Source organism: Budorcas taxicolor, chromosome 8 (genome assembly GCF_023091745.1).
Source record: "Budorcas taxicolor isolate Tak-1 chromosome 8, Takin1.1, whole genome shotgun sequence".
In the NCBI taxonomy this organism is placed as follows: Eukaryota; Metazoa; Chordata; class Mammalia; order Artiodactyla; family Bovidae; genus Budorcas; species Budorcas taxicolor.
In genome coordinates, this window is record NC_068917.1 from 62,743,546 (window position 1) to 62,767,504 (window position 23,959).

General features: G+C 45.5%; 2 protein-coding genes across 2 annotated transcripts; one reads left to right on the forward strand and one right to left on the reverse strand.

Annotated features, from left to right (window-relative positions):
* Nucleotides 1-14,056: 14,056 nt before the first annotated feature.
* On the reverse strand, nucleotides 14,057-15,487 carry SIT1 (signaling threshold regulating transmembrane adaptor 1). The gene is made up of 5 exons (XM_052645283.1): nucleotides 15,439-15,487; nucleotides 15,167-15,302; nucleotides 15,021-15,079; nucleotides 14,866-14,927; nucleotides 14,057-14,777 (listed from the first exon to the last, which is right to left on the reverse strand). Exons 1-5 carry the CDS (start codon nucleotides 15,485-15,487, stop codon nucleotides 14,544-14,546), a joined length of 540 nt encoding a protein of 179 aa, XP_052501243.1. The 3' UTR covers nucleotides 14,057-14,543.
* Nucleotides 15,488-20,784: 5,297 nt separating this feature from the next.
* On the forward strand, nucleotides 20,785-23,272 carry CCDC107 (coiled-coil domain containing 107). The gene is made up of 6 exons (XM_052645175.1): nucleotides 20,785-20,919; nucleotides 21,009-21,163; nucleotides 22,493-22,553; nucleotides 22,641-22,731; nucleotides 22,829-22,941; nucleotides 23,025-23,272. The coding sequence occupies exons 1-6, from the start codon at nucleotides 20,814-20,816 to the stop codon at nucleotides 23,270-23,272; spliced, it is 774 nt and encodes a 257-aa protein (XP_052501135.1). The 5' UTR covers nucleotides 20,785-20,813.
* Nucleotides 23,273-23,959: the final 687 nt, after the last annotated feature.

Here is a 23,959-nt window from a genome sequence, read left to right on the forward strand (position 1 = left end):
TATCCACACATGGGCAGTGATGGCCACCACAGCTCAGGCCCCTTGGAAATGACAGTCTGGGTTACCCATGGGACAAGCCATCCAGACCACCTTCAGTGTTGCTTGAGAGCAAGGGGGAGTCCAGAATGGATGGACAGGAGAAAGAATCTCAGCTTCAGCCTTAGCACCAACCACAGCATTGTGATTTGTCCCACTGTCCCACTGATCCTCCTAGAGTAAGTTTTTCTTCCTCTTTTTTTTATACCTTAAAAATTATTTAATTGTCTGCTCAGGGCTTAGTTGTGGTGGACAGGATCTAGTTCCCTGACCAGGGATCAAACCCTGGCCCCTGCATGCGGAGCATGAAATCTTAGCCACTGGACCACTAAGGAAGTCCCATCTCTTCCTCCGCTTGTGAGAAGTTGTGACCTTGGAGACGTGGTCACAGTGTGACCTCAGGAGGGGCATGAATGGACCTGAGCTATGCAGGGGGAGGCACACAGAGCCTCAGACATCCCCGGTCCCCAGGCCTTCCCACTGGGTGCACTTCTTCCAACTGCAAGGATCTTTGCAGCTTTTTATTGGCAGATGGTGAGAAGGTGCTGGAAATCAGTGCCTCTTGCCAGAAAAGCTCTTAACTGATGACTGGTGGGAACTGGTGTACATCCTAGCAACTCACCCTGGGGGGCTAACTCTGGGGGCACATAGTCTACCCTGGCTTTCAGAATCCTCCAGTAACTGTGAGCCCCAGTTTTCCACTGGGGAAATTTCCAGAGTGGACATTAAGTGGTATCTCCTTATTAAATTGCATGGCCCTGACTCCTAACAAATTTGGATATATTTCAAGTTTGCTAACCAGTTGAATTTGCTCTTCTATTAATGTTAGATCCTTTGTATTTCCCTCCCTTTGAGAATTTTATTTTGAAAATTTGAGGCCTAAAGGAAAGTTGAAAGAATAATACAGTGAAAGCTTATACATCTTTCATCTAGTATGTCAGTCAAAGCTCAAACTGTTCTCACCACATAAAAGAGATGTTAACTATGTGACATAATAGAGGTGTTAGCTAACTATGGTGGTAACCATAATGCAATATATAAATGTACCGCATCAACACATTATACGTCTTACACTTATACGATGCTGTATGTCAATTATATCTCAATAAACAATGGCACAGACAAGCAGACCATTAGGATATGCGTATACATGCATATATATATACACATATATACATATATTTATATGTATCTATGGTAAAGAATCTGCCTACAACGTGGGAGATGTGGGTTTGGTCTCTGAGTAGTGAAGATCCCCTGGAAAAGAGAATGGCAACCCACTCCAGTATTCTTGCCTAGAGAATTCCATGGATAGGAGAGCCTGGGCTACAGTCTATGGGGTCACAGAGCTGGACACAAGTGAGTGACTATCACATACATATATGCACATAATTTTTTTTCAATTAAGAGATTTATTACATGGAAAAGGAAATGGCAACCCTCTCCAGCATTCTTGCCTGGGAAATCCCATGGACAGGGGAGCCTGGCGGGCTACAGTCCATGGAGTTGCAAAAGAGTTAGACACAGCTTAGTAACTAAACAACTCCTGCCTTTATCTTTACCCTTTAAATTTAAATGCCTCTCCCCATATGGATGAGAATTTGATCTGTGGACTTAGTTACTGCTTCTCCATTCTCTGGCCACTGAATAAAGCTTGCTCTGTGTCCAAAAAAAAAAAAAAAAAAAAAGGAAAGAAAATTGATTTGTGACAGGAAAGTGAAAGTGCAAGTCGCTCAGTCGTGTCCAGTTCTTTGCGACCCCGTGGGCTATACAGTCCATGGGATTCTCCAGGCCAGAATACTGGAGTGGGTAACCTTTCCCTTCTCCAGGGGATCTTCCCAAGCCAGGGATCAAACCCAAGTCTCCTGCATTGCAGGTGGATTCTTTACCAGCTGAGCCACAAGGGAAAGCCCTACAGGAAACTGCCCTTACTCAATAAGGAAATGGCAACCCATTACAGTATTCATGCCTGGGAAATCCCGTGGACAGAGGCACCTCGCAGGCTATATGGTCCATGGGGTCACAAAGAGTCAGAAACAACTGAGCAACTAACTATAAGAGCTAAACAGTCTATGGAGGCTGTTATCTTTGCTTCTGATGCTGGAGTGTGGGGTCTGCAGGGCAGGCAACTGGGAAGCAGGTGGATGAAAAGTAGAGGAGAAAGGATAGACCAGAACCCACAAGGACAGCCTGGAACCCAAGTCAGTGTCTCAGTACCTCAGTTTTGATGCTGTGAGTGTCCTGCAAGAGAAGCTGTGTTCTCCCCCAACGAGGCACCACTGCTTTGGAACAAAAGCCCAGCAGGTACACAGTCCCAGCCGGGCATTGGCTCTCAGTAAGGACAGCCACCTGTTCCAGGGCCATCTCTTATGGCATCCTTACTTTCTCCAATGAACTGAATTGCCATGTTCTGATGTACATAAATACCTAATTTTTGATTCCTGTTTATTTATTGATTCCCTTCTACTTACTGATTTGATTAACTAGTCTTTGAGCATGTTCTGATCTATTTGGTAAGATAAATCTCTCTATTTCTTTTTAAAAAGACATTTGTCCTTGACTGTTCTTTGAGATACAAATTGGAACTATAGTAACTAACAGTGTACGTTAATTTGGGGGAGAATTGACTTTTTTCTGGTTTTTAAAAAACATTTGTTTCTTTCTTTATTCGGCTGCGTCAGGTCTCAGCTGTGGCACGTGAGATCTTGGTTGAGTCCTGGGGACCTTTTTTGTTGCCCTGGTGGCATGTGTGATCTCAATTTCCTTGATCAGGGATGGAACCCACTTCCCCTGCATTGGAAGGCAGATTCTTAACCACTGCACCGCCAGGGAAGTCCCTTCTTCTGATACTTTATCTTCCTTTCCAAGGAGATGGTTGACAGAGTTCCCTAGTGGTCTAGTGGTTAGGACTCAGCACTTTCACTCCTTGGAAGATGGTTGATTTTCTGTTTGTCCCACGCTCACTTTGTATCTTATAGTTATATTGTATAACTCATTGTATACATATGAGTATGTATGAAGTCAATTCTTGACTAAATTTATACACTATAAAACTTCCAGTCAATTAAAAAAAAAATTAGAGACTTCCCTGGTGGTCCAGTGGTTAAGACTCTGTCTTTCAATGCAGGAGGGGAGGGTTCAATCCCTGGTCAGGGAGCTAAGATCCCACATGCCTAGCGGCCAAAAAACCAAAACATAAAGCAGAAGCAGTATTATGACAAATTCAATAAAGACTTTAAAAAGAAGTCCTGGGAATGTAAGGTACAGCATGATGACTATAGTTAATAATATTGTGAGAGTGTTAGTGGCTCAGTCAAGCCAGCCTCTTTTCATCCCCATGGACTGTAGCCTGCCAGGTTCCTCTGTCCGTGGAATTCTCCAGGCAAGAATACTTGAGTGGATAGCCATTCCCTTAACCAGGGGATCTTCTCAACCCAGGGATCAAACCTGGGTCTCCTGCATTGCAGACAGATTCTTTACTGTCTGAGACACCAGGGATACTCTATTGTATATTTAAAAATTACTAAGGTTTTTTTACAGTTAATTTTTATTGGCGTATAGTTGATTTACAATGTGTTAGCTTCTGCTGTACAGCAGAGTGAATCAGTTATATATATGCATATATGCACTCTTTTTTAGATTCTGTTCCCACATAGGCCATTACAGAGTATTGAGTAGAGTTCCCAGTACTAAACAGTAGGTTCCTATTAGGAGAGTAAGTAGAGCTTATAAGTTTTCATCACAAGGGAAAAAAAGCTATGTGCAGTGATGGATGTTGACTAGAGGTACTGTGGTGATCATTTCACAATATATATAAATATCAAATTATGTTATATACCTGAAACCAATATAACATTATATGTCAATTTTTAAAATTAACATACAGTATTATAGTGGTTACAAGGGTTGTCTCAGTGCCAGCTACTAGAATTCAAATTTCAACCCTTAATGCATTACTAGCTAGTGATATAGGGTAAATCACTTAATCTCCCCATTCCTCAGTGTTCCTTTCTGCAAATCAAGATTGGCAATAAATAGTAATCTATCTCAAGAGAGTGTTGTGAGGATTGCTTAGAAGAGTGCATGGAATTATGATGCTGACTATAATTGTTATTATTCTAAGAATTTGATAATTTTATTACTATAAGTTGCATATTTCCCCATTTTCAATTTGAGCTGTTTATTGCTAGAGTAGGAAAAAAGCATATTAAAAAGCAGAGACATTATTTTGCCAACAAAGGTCTATACGGTCAAAGCTATGGTTTTTCCAGTAGTCATATATGGATGTGAGAGTTGGATCATAATGAAGGCTGATCATTGAAGAACTGATGCTTTTGAACTGCAGTGTTGGAAAAGACTTTTGAGAGTCCCTTGGACTACTGGGGAGATCAAACCAGTCAATTCTAAAGGAAATCAACCCTGAATATTCATTGGAAGGACTGATGCCGAAGCTGAAGCTCCAATACTTTGGCCACCTGATGAGAAGAGCCAACTCTTTGGAAAAGACCCTGATGCTGGGAAAGATTGAGGGCAGGAGGAGAAGGGGATGACAGAGGATGAGATGGTTGGATGGCGTCACTGACTCAATGGACATGAGTTTGAGCAAGCTCTGGGAGATGGGGAAGGGCAGGGAAGCCTGGTGTGCTGCAGTCCATAGGGTCACAAAGAGTCAGACATGACTGACTGAACTGAACTGAGGAAAAAAGCAATTTGTTTTCATTATTTTATCTTGTATCCAGTCAACTCTCCTAATTATATTGTCTTTATATATATATACACACACACACTATATATGTATATAAATACACACATATCTACCTTATTCACTTATTCATTTTTGGCTGCGCCGGGTCTTCGCTGCTGCGTGTGGCCTTCTGCTTAGTTGCAGTGAGGGAGGTGAGGCGTGCGGGCCTCTGATAGCGGTGGCCTCTCTCGTTGTGGAGTGAGGGCTCTAGGCACGGGTCTTCAGTAGTTGCAGCTCGTGGGCTCTCAAGCACAGGCTCAGTAGTTGTAGTGCATGGGCTGGGTTGCTCCGAGGCGTGTGGGCTCTTCCCTGACCAGGGATCAAACTTGTGTCTCCTGCATTGGCAGGCAATTCTTAAGCACTAGATCACCAGGGAAGCCCCTGTATTGTCTTTTTACTAGATTTTTTTTTACTCATCTTGAAGTTTTTGATAATGCAATCATATCAGCAAAAATGATAGATAGCTTTATAATTTTTCAGATAATCATAATAATCCATTCTCTTGTTTTACTGCATTAGGTAAAACTTACAAGATATGATAAACAACAGGGTAATAGCAGGCATTTCTGTCTAAATTTTTATTTCAATAATGTGATTTTAGTGTTTCACTATTAAGAACAATATTTGCTGTCAGGGCTTCCTAACAGCAAATACTTTTTACTTAGAGTTTTTATTGGGGATGGTATTAAGTTATACTGGCTCTGTTTATTAAATATGGGAGACTTTTTTTCCATAATCTTGACTATGGAAATGGCATGGAAATTACTCTTATTGATGGTTAGATAACACTCAGTTGTGGCATCAATTAAATGCAGTCTTTTTCAAAGGTAGATCCCTAATCACCTTTCTATTCTAGTTTTTTCTAAGATAAATTGAGCTTTTCAAACTTTTCTCTTTTGGGTTAACTTTGCTAATTTATATTTTCCTGAAATGTATCCATTTCCTCTAAATTTTCAAATTGGCTGTTGAGGAATATTAAGTTGCACTTAATAAATCTTCCTCTCTTCTATCTATAATGTTTTCTTTCTCATAACTAATCTTTTCTATTTTTAACTCTCTTATTTTCTCTTTACTTATGCTTGCAAGATGTTTTTCTATTTTATTAGCCCTTTTAAAGAACCTTTTAAAAAGTGTATGCTTTTTAGTATTTTTGTTTATTTTCCATTCCATTCATGTCAGCATTTGTTATTTCCTGATTACTTTGGTTTCTTTTCTTGTTATTTTTCTAATTTCTTGAAATAAGTAATCCCTTTATTTTTCCTCTTTTTTTTTTTTTAAAAAAAGCTTGGTATCTTTATGGTATTTCAGGGATAGACTGAATAATGTAGGATACAGGGTAATTGAGAAGGTTTCTGGCATTACACTGTTTTTTCATTCAGCATTTGTTCTTTTTTTAAAGCCAGCTTTATTGTATTACAATTTACATATGTTAAAATTTTTTACATACATTAAATTTTATCAGTTTTTAAGTGTACAAGCCTATGAGTTTTACCATATGTAACCACAACCAAGAAACAGAAGAGTCCTATCACCCCAAACATTCTCTCCTAGCACTTTGTGGGCAGTCTTCACAGCAATTTCAGCCTGAACCTCAATTCTCTTTGTTGGAGATCAGCATTACCCTCGCTTTCTGTTTATTTGCTTACTATCCCTTTCCCAATGGCACCCCACTCTAGTACTCTTGCCTGGAGAATCCCATGGACGGAGGAGCCTGGTAGGCTGCAGTCCATGGGGTCACTAACAGTCGGACACGACTGAGCAACTTCACTTTCACTTTTCACTTTCATGCATTGGAGAAGGAAATGGCAACCCACTCCAGTGTTCTTGCCTGGAGAATCCCAGGGACAGCAGAGCCTAGTGGACTGCCGTCTGTGGGGTCGCACAGCGTCGGACACGACTGAAGCTACTTAGCAGCAGCATCCTTTTCCCACATCTTCATTTTTAAAGTTTCTTTACCACTTTTTTAAAGTGTGTTTATTTTAAATAATATGAATTTGACTTATAACAAAGTCTGGCAGCCTTTTAATGGAGGAATTTGGTCCACTCATATTTACTGTAATGAGTGATGTATTTGATTTATCATTTCCATCTTCCTTATTTTACATTTCTTAACACTGTTGTGAACTCTTCTTTTCTTTACCTTTGCTGGATTGAATGAATGCTGTTCATTTTCCCCCTTTGTTATTTGGAGTTCATCCTTCTATTAATAGTTATCATCCCTTGCCCTGGTGGCTCAGCAGTAAAGAATCTGCGTGCAATGCAGGAGATGTGGGTTCCATCCCTGGGTGGGGAAGATCCCCTGGAGAAAGATATGACAACCCACTCCAGTATTCTTGCTTGGGAAATCCCATGGACAGAGGAAACTTGCGGGCTACAGTCCATGGGGTTGCAAAAGTGTCGGAAACAACTTAGCAACTAAACAACAGCAACAACAATTCCTGCCCTGCCCTCTATATAGGCACTCATGCCTCTTCAGTGTGTGAACCGAGAACAGCTATTTCCATCCTACTTGGTTTATCTTCCAGTTCCTTATTTTCCGTGCCCCCTCTCTCCCCCTTTCATCCTCCTAACCCCTCCCCCTTTAGGTACTAGAACACTTACCTTCCCCTTATTCCTACCACCTGATTCCAGAGTTTTATTGATGTAATTTAGTCCTTATTAGAATTTCCCTCACAGTGTGTTCTACAGTGTGCCCCTCACATCTGTTCCAAGAGTCCTTATTTAGTAATTTATTACATGTTATAAATACACATATAGGTATAAATAATATAGGTCATGGTTCGTTGCTCCCCACTGCTTTCTTTCCTCTTCATCTTCCTCTATCTTGAAGTCTCTGTTCCGATTCATTTGTTGTTTCATTAAAATCTTAAAAGTATTTCTCAGATAAGATACTGAGTGAATTTTGCAAATTTTCAAATACTTTTCTTTCTTCCTTGGCTGGTTCTGGATTTCAGGCCTTTTCTTTAATTAGCTCACATTCAGTTTTGCTGTCTTTTAACTTCCAAAGTAGCAGATAAGAAGAAAGGAACTTCTTTCTGCATGAAAATGTGTATGAGTTCCCATATCCTTAGAGCTTAGAAATTTAAAATTGTATACGACTAAGTGTGTGGTTTTTCTCCTAGTTTTACTGAGATATAGTTAACATTATAAGTTTAAAGTGTGCAAATAAAGATCTTATGTACATACATCATGAAATGATTATTACAATAAGTTTAGTGAACATCCATCATCTCATATGGATACAAATTTAAAGAAGTATTTAAAAAATGCTTTTCTGTGATAATTCTTAGAATTACTCTGTTAACAACTTTCATATGTCACATACAGCAGACTTAATTTTATTTATCATGTTGTACATTATATTCCTAGTATTTATCTTATAACTGGAGGTTTGTGCCTTTCAACTGCCTTCATAAGTGTGTGTCTTTTCCTATAGATCCAGTCTGTAACTTAAGTCCTTCTTCAGCTCAAGGATATTTCATCTATTATTTAATCATGCCATAAGTGTGGTGTCATCTGCATATCTGAGGTTATTTCTCCTGGCAATCTTGATTCCAGCTTGTGCTTCATCCAGTCCAGCATTTCTCATGATGTACTCTGCATATAAGTTAAATAAGCAGGGTGACAATATACAACCTTGACGTACTCCTTTCCCAATTTGGAACCAGGCTGTTGTTCCATGTCCAGTTCTAACTGTTACTCCTTGATCTGCATACAGATTTCCCAGGAGGCAGGTCAGGTGGTCTGGTATTCCCATATCTTTAAGAATTTTCCACAGTTTGTTGTGATCCACATGGTAAAGGCTTTGGCATAGTCAATAAAACAGAGGTAGATGTTTTTTTGGAACTCTTTTGTTTTTTCGATGATCCAATGGATGTGGCAAAAAGCAGAGAACTAAAGAGCCTCTTGATGAAAGTGAGAGTGAAAAAGTTGGCTTAAAACTCAACACTCAGAAAACTAAGATCATGGCATCTGGTCCCATCACTTCATGGCAAATAGATGGGGAAACAGTGACAGACTTTATTTTGGGGGGGCTCCAAAATCACTGCAGGTGGTGACTGTAGCCATGAAATTAAAAGACATTTGCTCCTTGGAAGAAAAGCTATGACCAAACTAGACAGCATATTGAAAAGCAGAGACATTACTTTGCCAACAAAGGTCCATCTAATTAAAGCTATGGTTTTTCCAGTAGTCATGTGTGGATGTGAGAGTTGGACTATAAAGAAAGCTGAGGGTCGAAGAATTGATGCTTTTGAATTGTGGTGTTGGAGAAGATTCTTAAGAGTCCCTTGGACAACAAGGAGATCCAACCAGTCCATCCTAAAGGAAATCAGTCGTGAATATTCATTGGAAGGACTGATGCTGAAGATGAAACTGCAATACTTTGGCCACCTGATTCGAAGAACTGACTCATTTGAAAAGACCCTGATGCTGGGAAAGATTGAAGGCGAGAGGAGAAGGGAAAGACAGAGGATGAGATGGTTGGATGGCGTCACCGACTCAATGGACAGGAGTTTGAGTAAACTCCGGGAGCTGGTGATGGACCGGGAGGCCTGGAGTGCTGCAGTCCATGGGGTTACAAAGAGTCGGACGTGACTCAGTGACTGAACTGAACTGATTTAATTATAACCTCTCCTCTCCTGTTCCTTTTTCTCCAGGAACTCATAGAATTTGCAGTTAACTCTCCTGGGTCTGTTCCAGTTTCCCATCTTTGACCACATGATTTGCATCCGCATGTTTCTGCTACATGTTTTGAGATATTTCATCTATTTGATTTTTCTACACCTGTTTTTGAGTTTTAGCTTCACCTTTGCTTTATCTGTGAACATTTTTAGTTTTGATAACATATTTTCAGACTCAGGGAAATCTTTTGTGTTTGAGTTTCACACACATCTCCTCCAGGATCTCATTTTTTCAGTAAGAGGTTCGTCTGTTTCCTCTAGCAGGTCTCTCTGCCCTCTGGTTTGTTTGCATTCTCCCAGCCTCAAGGACAGAGAAAGTTGATCCATGAAGAGTTTTTTGGACAGTGAGGGAAACTCAGCAAACCTATTCATTGTTCTTGGGAAGCCGACTGTTCTGAGACTTCCTGCCGTCCTGAGGCTGCTCTCCAGAAACTTGTCTGCAGGGAATTCTCTCAGCCAGTTCAGGAGAGCCCATGTAAAGTTTATCACCTGTAGCTGGGAGTTGCCAGAGAAGTGTGGAAGCTCCTGTAGGGTTGCCATATGCCCAGAATCTCCTCATTCTGGGTAGTCTAAGTGTAATTGACAGATACAGTGATATTCAGGGTTTCCCCGGTGGTGGCTCAGTGGTAAAGAATCCATCTGCAGTGTAGGAGCCACAGGAGACGTGGGCTCAGTCCCTGGGTTGGGGAATCATCTGGAGAAGGGCATGCAGCCCATTCCAGTATTCTCACCTGGAGAATCTCATGGACAGAGGAGGCTGGCGGGCTACATTCCATAGGATCATCAAGAGTAGGACATGACTGAAGCAACTTGGCACACATGCACAATGATATTTACCAAAGACTTAAACATAGAAGTCACTAACAGTAAGTGCCTCTGGGAAGTTCAACTGGGTGTAGGAATGAGGTGGGCGGGGGATGGCCTTTTACTTTGTTTTTTTTCCCCCTCTAGTAGGAGTTCTCAACATTGGCATTTTTAACTTTGGGGGCCAGAAATTGTCTGCTGTGAGTGACTGATCTGAGTGTTTAGCAGCATCCCTGGCTTCCACCCACTACAGACTGATAGCACTCCCTCTCCAGCTGTGACAACCAAAAATGTCTCCGGATATTGCCAAATGTTCCCTGGGGTTGTCACAGTTACTTCTGATTGAGTACCACTGTTGTATACCCTTTAGATCTATTTTATTTTTTTAATCATGTGTTCACATTATTCCTATAATTAAACATGTAACTGAGATCATGAGACAGAGGAGGAAATATAAAACTGTTGTGAGGAAGCAGAAGCATGAAGTAGAGAATACACATTAAGGGACAGGAAGCAGGTTAGCAAAGTGGTAAGAAATTTGGGGAAAAAATAAAAGCAGAGACAGAGTGATTCACAGAGCTGGAGGAGAAGGAGTGTGAAGACCCACATCCTCCTGTCACCAAGGTCCCCAGTGATGCCAGAATCAGAGGTAATAACAGTCTACATATGCCCAGTCAGATCACAGACACTGTTATGGGATTCCCATTCCATCCAGCCTCTTAAATACCCAGGTGTCCTTACAATAAACACGCTTTACTTAAGCTAGGCTAAATGAGTGTGTTCCTTTCCAACAAAGGTCCTGTGGATTAAGTGCCCAATAAAGAGATAGGCCCCACTTCTTAGGATGAGTAGGCTGCAAATATGGTCTATAAAAGAACTGTAAAAGGAACTTTAGAAAGCTGTTCCTGGGAAGAAGTGGTGGTGGAGGGGGGAGACCTCGGCCATCCATCAAGCCTGGCTCCAAATTCCTCCAGGGCTGTCATGTACAGGAGGGAGAAGACGATATAACTCTAGCTCAGGAGGCAGAACTGGTGACAAAAGTAACAGGGAAGTAGTTTCTGCTTAAAAAAAGAGATTATAACAATAAGAAAGATTGGAAAGCAGTGTTTGGTAAGGAAGTGAGTTCCCAATCTCTGGAAGCTCACAGGGTGATTCCTGCAGTGAGTATAAGTTTTGTTCAGGTCTGTCAGCTTCCTTCACATCTAGAAATGTAAAAGCTTGGCAAGAGAGAGACTAGATTAACTCATATCATATGCAGAAATCTCTTAGGCTCAAATGGCATGATAGAATATTTAGTTATTAAATCAGAGGAGGGTGGTTGGTGGAGTTAAACAATAAGGAAAGATCTCAAAGGTTTAGCATCTTCAGTTGGCCTTGATCAGCTGGTTTTTCCCCACAGAATTAGTCAGAACTCGTTGTTGCAAGAGAGAAAAAATCTAACTTAGTCTGAATTAAGCAAAAAAGGGAATTTATTAGCTTACATAACCAAAATGGAGAAGGAAATGGCAACCCACTCCAGTACTCTTGCTGGAAACTCCCATGGATGGAGGGGCCTGGTAGGCTGCAGTCCAAGGGGTGGCTAAGGGTCGGACACGACTGAGCGACTTCACTTTCACTTTTCACTTTCATGCACTGGAGAAGGAAATGGCAACCCACTCCAGTGATCTTGCCTGGAGAATCCCAGGGACAGGGGAGCCTGGTGGGCTACCGTCTATGGGGTTGCACAGAATTGGACACGACTGAAGCGACTTAGTGGCAGTGGCAGCAGCAGCAGCAGCAGCAGCAGCAGCAGCAGCATAACCAAAAAGTTCAGGAGGCTGGTCTAGCTCTAGGCATGGCTGAATCCAAGGCTTCAAATGAAGTCATTAAGACTTGGTCTGTCTCCGTGTCTCAGCTTTGTTTCCCTTCCTTTGTAGCCAAAACTAGCTTGTAAATTTAGCGTTATCTTGACAGTGCAGAGCAAGGCCAACGCTGGAGGGGCCTTGGCTGAGGGGCTTCTGAGGCCCTTCCCCACCTAGAAGTAATTCCTTTGTTGTTCAGTCGCTAAGTTGTGTCTGACTCTTTGCCACCCCATAGACTGCAGCACGCCAGGCTTCCCTGTCCTTCACCATCTCCCAGAGTTATGAAGATTATTGCGCTTTGATTGTCCCAAAGACCCTGCCTCTTCGCATCTTTAGCGCAATCCTATCCTCCCAGCTGGAATCTCAGAAAGAGGGGGAAAGCCCTCCTGCCACCACCACCTCCCCACCCCACTCCACCCCACCCCCCGCAACACGCACCTCCTTCCCCCACCCCCAAACACACACCCACCCACCCCAGTCCTGGTGACTTCCCCTAAGACTCCACCCCTGGGAATTTGCGTAGGACAAGACGCTCCTTCTGGCTGGAAATAGACACCAGAGAGGGAAGGGAAGCTGCTAAGGAAAGCACCTGGAGCTGTAGGAGGGGAGAGAACTGTCAGGTATTTCATGATCAGCTAATGAGACGTGGCAAGGGGTGGGGCGGGCTACCTTAGAAGGTGTCGGAGGCGGATCTGGCTGCCCCGACTTATTTGCTTGATGCAGGGATCAGTCAGTAAGTTGCCACAGTCCTGGCGTTCAGGCACGAGGACCTAGGCTAGGGCATGAGCCTCGGTGATAAGCGAGATGAGAAGGTAAGAAAAATCCAAGAGTTGTAGAAGAAAGAGAAGGCAGAGAGGATCCAGGCTTTGGCAACTGGAAGGAGAACAAAGTTCAAACAGCACCCAGCTTCAGAAGGACGGCCGCCTGTCTGAGACCGCATGGCCAGAGCTCCGCGGAGTCCCGGGAGAGACTCGGAAGGGCAGTCCCGCACGGTCGGGACTACATCTCCCAGCATGCTGTGGGCCGAGATGCCATAGGCCTGAGCAGAGGTGGTGGCGAGGCCGCGTCGCGTCGGGAGGGGGCGCTCCGGGCTTAGTTCTGAGCGAGCCGAGACCGTGGGCGCTGTGTGAATCCCGTGAGGAGAAGGTGTCTAGGGGCCGAGGTTTGCGGCCTGGATCGAAGGCGCTTGAGGCCTCCGCCGCGGTTCCCGGCTTGTCCCAGGAGGTTGGCTGGACCCCAGCCGTTGCATCTTCCAAGGTCACGGTCTCATGTCTCCCGGGCCTCGGGCGCATTAATTATGTCGTCTTTAGCACAGTAGCTCTCAGAACCCCACATCCCACTGCCGGCGGTTCCCCACGTCCGGTACCCGCCCCTAGAGCCACCTTCCCTCCTACGCAGCCCCAGCTGCCTGCTGTTAACCGCGACCGGGACCTCTTCTGGGGAGGCCCAGGTTGGGGTCCTCAGAGGTCCAGGAACCCTAAAAAACCTACTCTGTGGTTTTCTCTGGGACTCTAGGTGTAAAGGAGAGAAGTTTGGAAGTAAAAGCCTCAGCTTCTCCCTCTGTTCCGCTCAAACCTCAGTAAAGTCTGTCAGGAGATCGACAAAGGCTGAAGGGGGAATGGCCCAGACCTCAGGTCGTGGGTGATGGCCCTGGGCAAGTAGGTCAGAGGCTGGGAAGCTTGAAGACCCCAGGTGATGGGAGTGGAGAGGCTCTGTGTGCAAATCCTGGGGGCGGTCTAGTAACTGGACTCCGGCCCTCACCTGTAACACCCACCCCTGCATCATTGATGCTGGAGCCCCTCTTTCCCAGGTAGATGCTCCCAGAAGTGCTCTGCGCAGAGAGCAGATTTCACATGCCCACCACGTGGGGCCTGTTGCAGGTGTGCATCACTCTCTAGGTCAAATCGAAACACTTTTTTCAGAAGTTTTATTTAAAAACTTTGGCACATCACAGAGGCGGCAGGATGGAGACTGGTGTTCTGCTAGGCTTCTCAAGTCAGAGACCAGGCTTGGCTTTCTCAGGTCACCGGATTCCAGGACCCGTCCAGCCTGTGGGCTCCTGAGGAGGATACCCCTCACTGACCTTGCAGACTCTTTACCCCTCCCCTACTGCCCACTTCCCGTGTCTGAGGAGACACGGAGGTGTCAGGGGTAGACTAAAAGGTGTGGAATGGGAAGGATCTGGAGCTTGGGGGTTGAGAGGAACAGATAGAGGGGGGGAAAGGAGGTGGAGGGAGAGGCCACTGCCTTTTCTTCCGCCATCCTCAAAAAACGGGGCCTGCCATTCCTCTGAGAGGTCTCCCTCACAGCTCAGATAGGAAATTCAGGGACCATCAGTCCTGTGACTGAGGAAGGGCTGCCTGTCTTCAAGGGGTGGTTGGCAAACAGTCATGGCCCCAGACGGGATAGCAGTAACCAATGCAACGGCCCCCTGTCTCAGCTGGGTGCAGGATGGCTGTTGGCATAGGCCTGGTCTGGAAAGGAAGCTCGGGCTCTGCGCCCCTGGGCACACACTGAGGCGTAGAGCTCTGGCTCAGGGTCTGAGGCCTGGGGCTTTGGCTCAGAGTCCAGCACCACCTCCGAGTACTTGATGGGGCTTCCAGGGCTGGGCACCCGGCCCTGAGGAGGCCGCAGCTGCAGGCTGGTATAGCACATCACTTCCGCTGCAGCCTGGAGATGCAAGGCTGTTAGAAGCTCACGGGACCCTTGAGAAATCCCCCATTACCTGCCCTCCCCTCTTCAGCCACAACTGACTCACCCTGGCAGGGCCTCCAGGGGCTGAATCCTGTGGGTCTGGCCCTGGTTCCTGAGACAGCCGTCCTGGGCAGGGAACAGGAGTCTTGTCACGTCTAGTTCTTCCCCCTGCACCCAGGACCTGGCCACTTGCACCCCTCCCCTTGGCCAGCTTCCTACCTGTCTGCAGATAATGCAGGTTCCCATACAGAGGGACGTCTTCCACAGACTCCCCAGAGCTGCAACACAGAGTTTAGAGGATGAGAGATGACTTGTTGGTAAGGGGGGAACTCTCCATCAGCCCATCTTTCTTGCCCCCTACTCACCGTCCATGTCCCGGATGGCTCCTGCTCCGGCCACTGGTCCACTGGAACAAGTGCACAGCCAGTGAGATGAGGAGCAGCAGGGTCACAGCCCCTGAGAGGGCCCACAGCCCCCAGCCCTTGGTCACAGAGGGGATTCCTGTGGGTGTGAGAGAGTGGGGAGGGAGTGTTACTGCCCAGCCTAACCCTCCAGGGCCCAGCAAGTGGAACATGGGGCCACGTGACCCCTCCCCCTGCCCCTGCCCCGCCCAGCTCACCGGGCAGTAGCTCATCACTGGGCAGTAGCTGACCCGTGCAATTGCTGAGTTTGCTGCAGGCAGACATCCTGCCCTGAGCCAAAGGATCAGCCTGATTTATGATCTGACAGCTGTGGCAGCCCCGTTTACTCCCACCCCTCTCTGGGCCTGACCCCCACAGCTCAGCATCTCCAATACCGGTGGTGGCAAAGTCGCTGATTTCCGGGGAGGAAGGGGGAGGGGAGCAAGGGGGAAGGGAGGGATGAGTTAAAGAACAAAGACACCGCCCTGTGCCTGCACCTGCGCCACCCAGTAGCTCTTAAGCTTCCGCCCCACCCCCACCCTTCCCCTGTACCCATTTCAGTCAGAAGAGGCAGGCCTGAGTTTACGGAACACTGGGCACCTGAGCTCATGAAGACCCCAAGTCAGGCAGAAGTGGCATGAGGCAGGACCTACAAGACAAGCCAGGCCTTATGATGGAGATTACTTTCTGCCCCAGGGTGTCTGCCTTTTCCCTCCAGCACTGAGTCCCTTGACAGAATGAGAGGGAGGACAAAATCCTCAATGGGCATGCTACAAAAGTGAAAATGGGATGAGGAGGCCCCCTTCTGCCTACAATCCCACCACATGCGGAGGCTGCCCCACAACCAAGGGACAGGGGTTAAGAATGACTTTTGTTATTGTTATTATTACTGGTATAATAGTAATAGATTTAGAGGATAGAAGAAGCTTGACTCCCTCCTCTGGTCCATTTCATCCAAGCTGTCCCTAAGAACTGTAAACCTCAAAAGTCAGTTGAAGTAAAGAAACCTCTGCCCCAGTCCTGTCCTGGGAACCAGCCCAGTGTTTGCACTTGTTCACTCCAGGGAGCAGCCAAGTACCTGCCCCGCCCAGAAACAGCCCAGCCACATGGGAGGCTACTGATGTGAGAAGAGGGATTCTAAGTTCCAAATATAAACAGACCAGAGGTCAGAGATCTGTTTTGTCTGGCCCATATGATGTTTTTTTTTTTTTTTCCAAAGATTTAAAATCATTGTAGCAGTGTGCCTGGGGTGGGGATGGTAGCAGAGGTCCTGCCACTCTAAGCAATAAGAGGGTATTGTTTGTAAAGAATTTAAAAACAAAACTCACTAAAAGTCAGTGTCCTTTTCATTATCACCATGTTCCAGCAATTCTAAAAAAAAAAAAAAAATCAATGATAAAATATTCCTTTCTGAAAAATGTATTTTAAATTATTTTTTGGCTGTGCTGGGTCTTCGTTGCAGCACAGGGTCTTTATCTAAATGTGTTGCTCAGGCTCCTCAGTGCGGTGCCTTCTCTTGCTGCCAGAGCACAGGCTCTGAGGGGCTTCTGCAGTTGCAGCTCTCGGGCTCTAGAGCGAGGGCTCAGTAGTTGTGGCGCGCTGGCATAGTTGCTCTGCTGGCATCTTCCTGACCAAGGATCGAACTGATACCCCTGCATTGCAAGGCTGATTCTGAACTACTGGACCATCAGGGAAGCCCTCTGAAAAATATTTTGTAGATATATGTTCTAAATTGTTGTGGTTACTGATGAGTTTTAATACTATGTAAAATTCAGATTTCAAATATGTAAAATTCATGGGAAGGACTGATGCTGAAGCTGAAACTGCAATACTTTGGTCACCTGATGCAAAGAACTGACTCATCTGAAAAGACCCTGATGCTGGGAAAGATTGAGGGCGGGAGGAGAAGGGGACAACAGAAGATGAGGTGGTTGAATGGCATCACTGATTCGATGGACGTGAGTTTGAGTAAGCTCTGGGAGTTGGTGATGGACAGGGAGGCCTGGTGTGTTGCAGTCCATGGGGTCACAGAGTTGGACACAACTGAAACTTCAAATTAGCACATTTGTGTTACTTACTCTTTAAAAATATGATAATCCACAACTTCCCTGGTGGTCCAGTGGTTAAGACTCCATGCTTCCAATGCAGGGGACTCAGGTTCCATCCCTGGTGAAACTAGATTTCACATTCTGCAACTAAGAGTTTGAATGCTGCAGCTAAGACCTGGTACAGCCAAATAAATGTGTGGTGTTTTTTTTTTTAATGTATATATTATAATCTGCATGGAAGTTAATCTGTAGAATCCTAGTTATACAGCTGTATAATCCTAAGTATACAGCTGGCTCCTGACACAAGGTTGAGCTACATGTGTTTATATCCAGAATTAGTTCTTAACAGTTTTTAATTGTTCTTTGGTTTGGGCACAATTTCTGTGTCCAACGCCTATGGTATTACATATTCCTGCATCTAACCAATAGATTTAAAAACAAACAATGATAGCACAGTGATTGAAAAGTCAAATAAACTGAGCTTGAGTAGTTTAATTCTGTCATTCTAGGTGACCACTTAGTTATTTTTTATATTGAAAATGTCTGGAATTTACTGCGAAGTGGAATTTTTATGAATCTCTGCCAAACATCCCTTTGTTTAAGACTTTCTTTGCCCATTTGTATGTCTGTTGCTTCATATGAAAGAAACTTTATTGAAATGAAAATTAATAAAAGGTATTCTTTAATCAACTATGGGTGGAAATTGACAAATGTAGCTATATTCTCTATTGAATATGAATATGCCAAAATTATTTTTGACAAATTTTCAGAAGTTAACTTTAGAAAAAGAAATTAGTTATTAATTGCTCAGCTAACTATGTAGGTACAAGTTTTTTACCCCTTTCTCTAAAAACACAATAATGTAGCCAAGAAATTCATTACCCTTTCTTGTTCTGTAATGTAAATTCAATTTTAACTCTTTTTATATTGTCATGATTGCCTGGAAAATCCCATGGGAGGAGCTTGGTAGGCTGCGGTCCATGGGGTCACTAAGAGTCGAACACAACTGAGCGGCTTCAGTTTCACTTTTCACTTTCATGCACTGGAGAAGGAAATGGCAACCCCTTCCAGTATTCTTGCCTGGAAAATTCCATGGACAGAGGATCCTGGCAGGCTACAGTCCATGGGGTCGCAAAGAGTTGGACATGACTGAGGCGACTCTCACTCATATGCCACTGATTCATTGTCAACCTTTAAAAACTAGAGTTCCAGTTTTTTGAAATCCCGATTCACTGATCTATTGGAAAAAAATCAGAAGGGCAATAGTGGGCCCGAATTCCCTAAAGGCAACAATCAGCTGGGGGCCATTTATCATATTACAACCGGCCTGAATCACTTGTTTACATTGATTACGTCAACTGGCTTAGTGTCAGGGTTTAGACTGCCAAGCCAGGTTGCCTCTGGGTATTCCACCAGACAGGACAACTGTCCTGAGTGAGGGTCTCTCTCTGCCCTGCCCACTCCCTTTCTGGAAGGACAAAAAGATATACCTGTATTTCATTCATTTATTTAACACACCTATACCTCATTGGAAGAAAAGTTATGACCAACCTAGATAGTATATTCAAAAGCAGAGACATTACTTTGCTGACTAAGGTCTGTCTAGTCAAGGCTATGGTTTTTCCTGTGGTCATGTATGGATGTGAGAGTTGGACTGTGAAGAAGGCTGAGCGCAGAAGAATTGATGCTTTTGAACTGTGGTGTTGGAGAAGACTCTTGAGAGTCCCTTGGACTGCAAGGAGATCCAACCAGTCCATTCTGAAGGAGATCAGCCCTGGGATTTCTTTGGAAGGAATGATGATAAAGCTAAAGCTCCAGTACTTTGGCCACCTCATGCAAAGAGTTGACTCATTGGAAAAGACTCTGATGCTGGGAGGGATTGGGGGCAGGAGGAGAAGGGGACAACAGAGGATGAGATGGCTGGATGGCATCATGGACTCGATGGACGTGAGTCTGAGTGAGCTCCGGGAGATGGTGATGGACAGGGAGGCCTGGCGTGCTGCAATTCATGGGGTCGCAAAGAGTCGGACACGACTGAGCGACTGAACTGAACTGATACCTCATTTGTTTAATACATACATACTGATTGTTTGCTTATATGCCAAGGTCTGGAGATACAAATGTGAGTGGGAAATGGTTTCTTCCCTCAAAGAGTTCTTGGTCTAATTAGGAATAGGGCCTTCTGTATCCTAGACAATTAAAAGACAGTGTGGAAAGGAGAACGATTACTCACCTCTGACTGGAGAAGGAGCAGGAGAGACTGGATGGGGGGTGATGAGTGGCAGATCTTATGCAGACAGACAGAAAAGGGTTGAAATCTCTGCCAGCCTCTTACCTGATTACAAACTTAACCTCCCTGAACCTTAGTTTTCTTATTCTTTAAAAACTGTAATTATATTTACCTGTTGGGTCGTTTTGAACACATTAATTTCATTCAACAAGGATTCATTGAGTGCCGGCTAGCATCAGGTGCTGTGCTAGGCTATAGGAATGACATGGTAAAGAAAAAGAGATATGGCCCCTGCTCTCATGAAATTTACAATCTAGCTGTGTTTTGCTTTTTGTAATTAATGTTAGCTCATTAATTTTAAGTAATTTAAATGGTTTATTGAAATATAATTGACATACAATAGTAGTTTGAAGAAAGTACAATAGCTGCACTAATGAATAAGCCAGAAGTTAAGGGTTCTGTGTATAGTCCATGGGGTCGCAGAGTCAGACACGACTGAGTGACTTTCACTTCCACTTACGAAGGGAACACGCACATACAGGAGGAAAGTGAGATCTGAAAGTTGTATATAGATGTTAACTGTGCAGAAACAGAGTGACTTCGAAACGTCCCCGAGACAGTTAATGTTATTTTGTTGTCTCAAGTTAAAATGAGACGCGCTTTCTAAATAAAACGCAAAAGCAGCCGTGCTGAGAATGAGCCCCGTGAGGTTGGTGCGCGTGGAGGCGCACTGCCTGCGTAACTATTAGAAGCTGACGGATGACACACCCGCAACACGCCGCTCGGCTTCCCTACCCCCAGGGTAGGATCGCTTCTTGGCGGGCTTAGTCGTGAGAAGCGGGGGAAGTCTACGTGCAAGGGCACGTTGCACTCTCTGCCCAAGGTCCGGGGACTTTCCCCTAGGCGCAAACAAGGAACTAGTCCTCCGTGTGTAGCCTAGGAAACAGGCCTTCAGCACGAACCTCGCCCCTACCGGCGCGTTCAAGCCCTTTATAGCTCGAGGAGGAAATTTATTTTCTAGTTAGGGTGAGGAGATTGGTGGCGTGGCACATAAAAACCACTTCCCTGTATAACCTTCTAAGAATGTAGTCTTCTGGAGACATTCTGGCTAACAGAATACCTATATAGAGATAAGAAATGAACTAGTTTCACAAACGAACTCAGCTAAGCCCACAGTCCTATGCAAATAAGACCTGGCCCCGCCCACACGCTAGGTGGGCGTGACCTCCCTGGGAGGCCCGGAGTGGGAGTAGCTGGGGGACGCGCCTGCGTGCGCGTGCACCGGTGCGTCCGGAAACGCCGGCGTCTGGCGTTCTCCCGGTGTTGGCCTGCTATGGCGAGCGTGGTGTCGCTCGCGGGTACGCTGGGGCTGCTGCTTGTGTCTGCACTGCCCGAGGTGCTCGGAGACGGCCGCAGCCCCGACCACCGGGCACACCCAGGTACCAGCGAGGGCTGCTGGAGGGAGGCTGGGACTGCCCCTGGGCCCCAAACCCCAGCTGTACTGACTCGCCTCTGCCCTCCTCCTCAGGCGACGCCGGCCAGGTCGGCCCTGGGGCCGCGGAACCCCGGCGGCACTCGCCGCCGTCCAGGAACCAGCGCGAGCGGGCTCGGTCCGGGGCGCTGCCCTTGGGGGCGCTCTACACCGCGGCCGCCGTGGCTTTTGTGCTGTACAAGTGTTTGCAGGTGCGGGACGACCAGAGGTGGGGATGCCCCAGCCCTGAATCTCGATGAGGGCGCCATGGTACCAAGAACAAGACACGTTTTCCCGACATTCCGTAAAATGAAGACAGGAGTTCCCTGACTTTCCAACATGATGGGGTTAGTTAAAGCATCCAGCGAGGTAATGGATGTGAAGGGCCCTTGGTTAATTTTAAATAGTAACCATCACATTTAATCCTTCCAACAATCTAGTGAAGAGGTTGTCACTTGCTCAAGGTCACTCAGAGATAGTAACTGGTGGCCCTAAGATTTGAACCCAGCAAATGTGTATACTATAGTAAGGGTGGTTCCTAGTGAGTTTCCAGGCTTGGCACGAGCAGTTGATTACTGTAGCCCGAGTTTTTAAGAGTTCAAGGAACTAAGCAGTCTCAAGTTATCCTCGGGAAGGAGGCCCTGAAATGTGAACTGACAGTACATTTTGTTGGATTGAAACTGTTGAAATGGAAAGTAGTACCTCCCAGGGCTTTCTCTTGCCCTATCACTCACGTTGGGAAATAGAGGACTGAGCCAATTTAGAGACGACATGAAACTAGGAGAGCTAGCTAATCATGATCCATAGTAGACTTAACAGGCTAGGATGAGGGGCTGAATTTAATGGTGAAATTTAACAAGGATTGATAAATTTATTCTTGGACCCAAGTATAGCTTGAAAGAAACTTAATTCTCAAGGGCACTGTTTTAAGAGCATTGTTGTGGTTCAGTCACTAAGTTGTGTCTGACTCTGCGACCTCATGGACTGCAGCGTGTCAGGCTTCCCTGTCCTTCACCATCTCCCAGAGTTTGCTCAAACTCATGACCATTGAGTCGGTAATGCCATCTCTTAAACCAGAGTAAAGCACCCAGAGAAAACCATGTCAAATGAGCACTGACTGAAAAACATTGGTGCTATTAAATCAGAGAAGACAGGGAGTATGACCGTTACCTTCAAATTCCTGAGGGGCTGTCATGTTGAAAAGATGATTTGGGAAGGCTCTGCTCAGCACCATGGAAAGAAGATAGCGATGGACTGTGTCTGTATTTGTGTATAAACTAAACCAGAGCTTTATCAAACAATAGAGCTTCTCCTTCCTGGAGGTGTTTTAGTAGATTGAATAGCAACCACTCATGGGGTGTACTGACATTGCTTCCTGTCCTGAGTGAGGAACTGTAATAGATATGATTGTGATTCTCTGAGAGTAAAAAAAACCCACTAGTTTTGTCTATCTGAAATTATCCTTGGCCTTTATCTGGTTTTGGAGACTGAGGTTATTGAGGTCCTTGTTGCTGCAGTATCCCCCTTGCCTCTTTCCACAGCAGGGGAGAGATGAGGCTGCTGTTCTCCAAGAGGAGGCAGGCAAGGATTCATTGCAGTCAGGTAGGTTTTGCAGAGGTCTGTGCTTGGTGGGGGATTAAGGGACAGCAGAAAGTAAGTAACCGTTGCTCTTTTCTCCCATATCCCCAGAGCAACAGCTGGCGCAGCTGACACAACAGCTTGTCCAGACAGAGCAACACCTGAACAGTCTGATGGCCCAGCTGGACCCCCTTTTTGAGCGGTAAGGAGAGCAATGACCCTGTGGCTAGAGAGAGCTTGTCGTAGGTGGAAGAGGTGGGGACAGAGATTGGGCAGCCTCTGAATGGACATATCTGCAGTGTGACTACCCTGGCTGGAGCCCAGCAGGAGTTTCTGCACATGAAGCTACAGACCATCCACCAGCTGTTACAAGACAGTAAACCGAACAAGGGTGTGGAGGTTCCAGAACCAGGTACAGGGTTGGGAGGTGAGAGTCTGCTGGAGGTAGAGACAAAGCCTCTGAAACTGGAATATGCCTGATCTCCCCCTTCACAGAGGCCAGCATACCCTTTCCTGAGGACTTCTGTATAGAGGAGGATGAGGAAGAGGCTGGTGACAATCAGGCCTGGGAGGAGCCCCTAAATTGGAACACAGGGACAAGGAACTTAACTCCTCCCAGGGAAATGGAGCCCGCGCTAAGGAGAAGATGTAGGAAGTCTGCAGCACAGGGCCTCAGTCACAGCCTCCATTGGAAAGAAGGAAAAACAGTCGATGGTTTAGTAAAACAGAGTCTGTTCCTGTGACTGGATGCTCCTGTGTGCTTTTTCCATTCCAGCTGGACACACACGGACACACGGACACACACACACACACACACACACACACACGGACACACGCACACGCACACACACACACACACACACACACACACACACACACACACACACACACACACACACACACACACCCCACCCTCCCTTACTAGGTGCCTAAGAACAACCAGGCCTTCTTGAAAAGCTTCCCTTATTAGGACATAAAGAGGCCGCCTTCCAGTGCAAGAGCCAAGAAGATAGAGGGAGCTCCAGTTCTTCTATTTGTATTCCTGAGGCCACAGTGGTGCCAGCCTTAAGGGCACAAAAATCCCTTTTCTCATATTGCATAGCTGAGACAAAATGGCTTCTCCAAAAAAGAAAAAACTTTACTAAAATCCGGTGGGGAAATAAATTATAGAAACTATATACAACATAAAAACAGCCACACTTGCAAAGCTGCAAACTTGATAAACAGCTGTCCACAGACACAGCACCATACCTATCAGTCCCAAATCCCCTCCTCTGTATTGGCAGAGCTGATTCAGCTGAGTCAGACTTGAAGTCCTGATTCTTTAAGAGCTGGTCAAAGGACATGGTGTGTCTTGGTCTCAGGCAAACACAAAATGTTTCTTCTCAAACCATGAAGAGTCTGTTTTGTTAATAAGATTCCTTTGTACC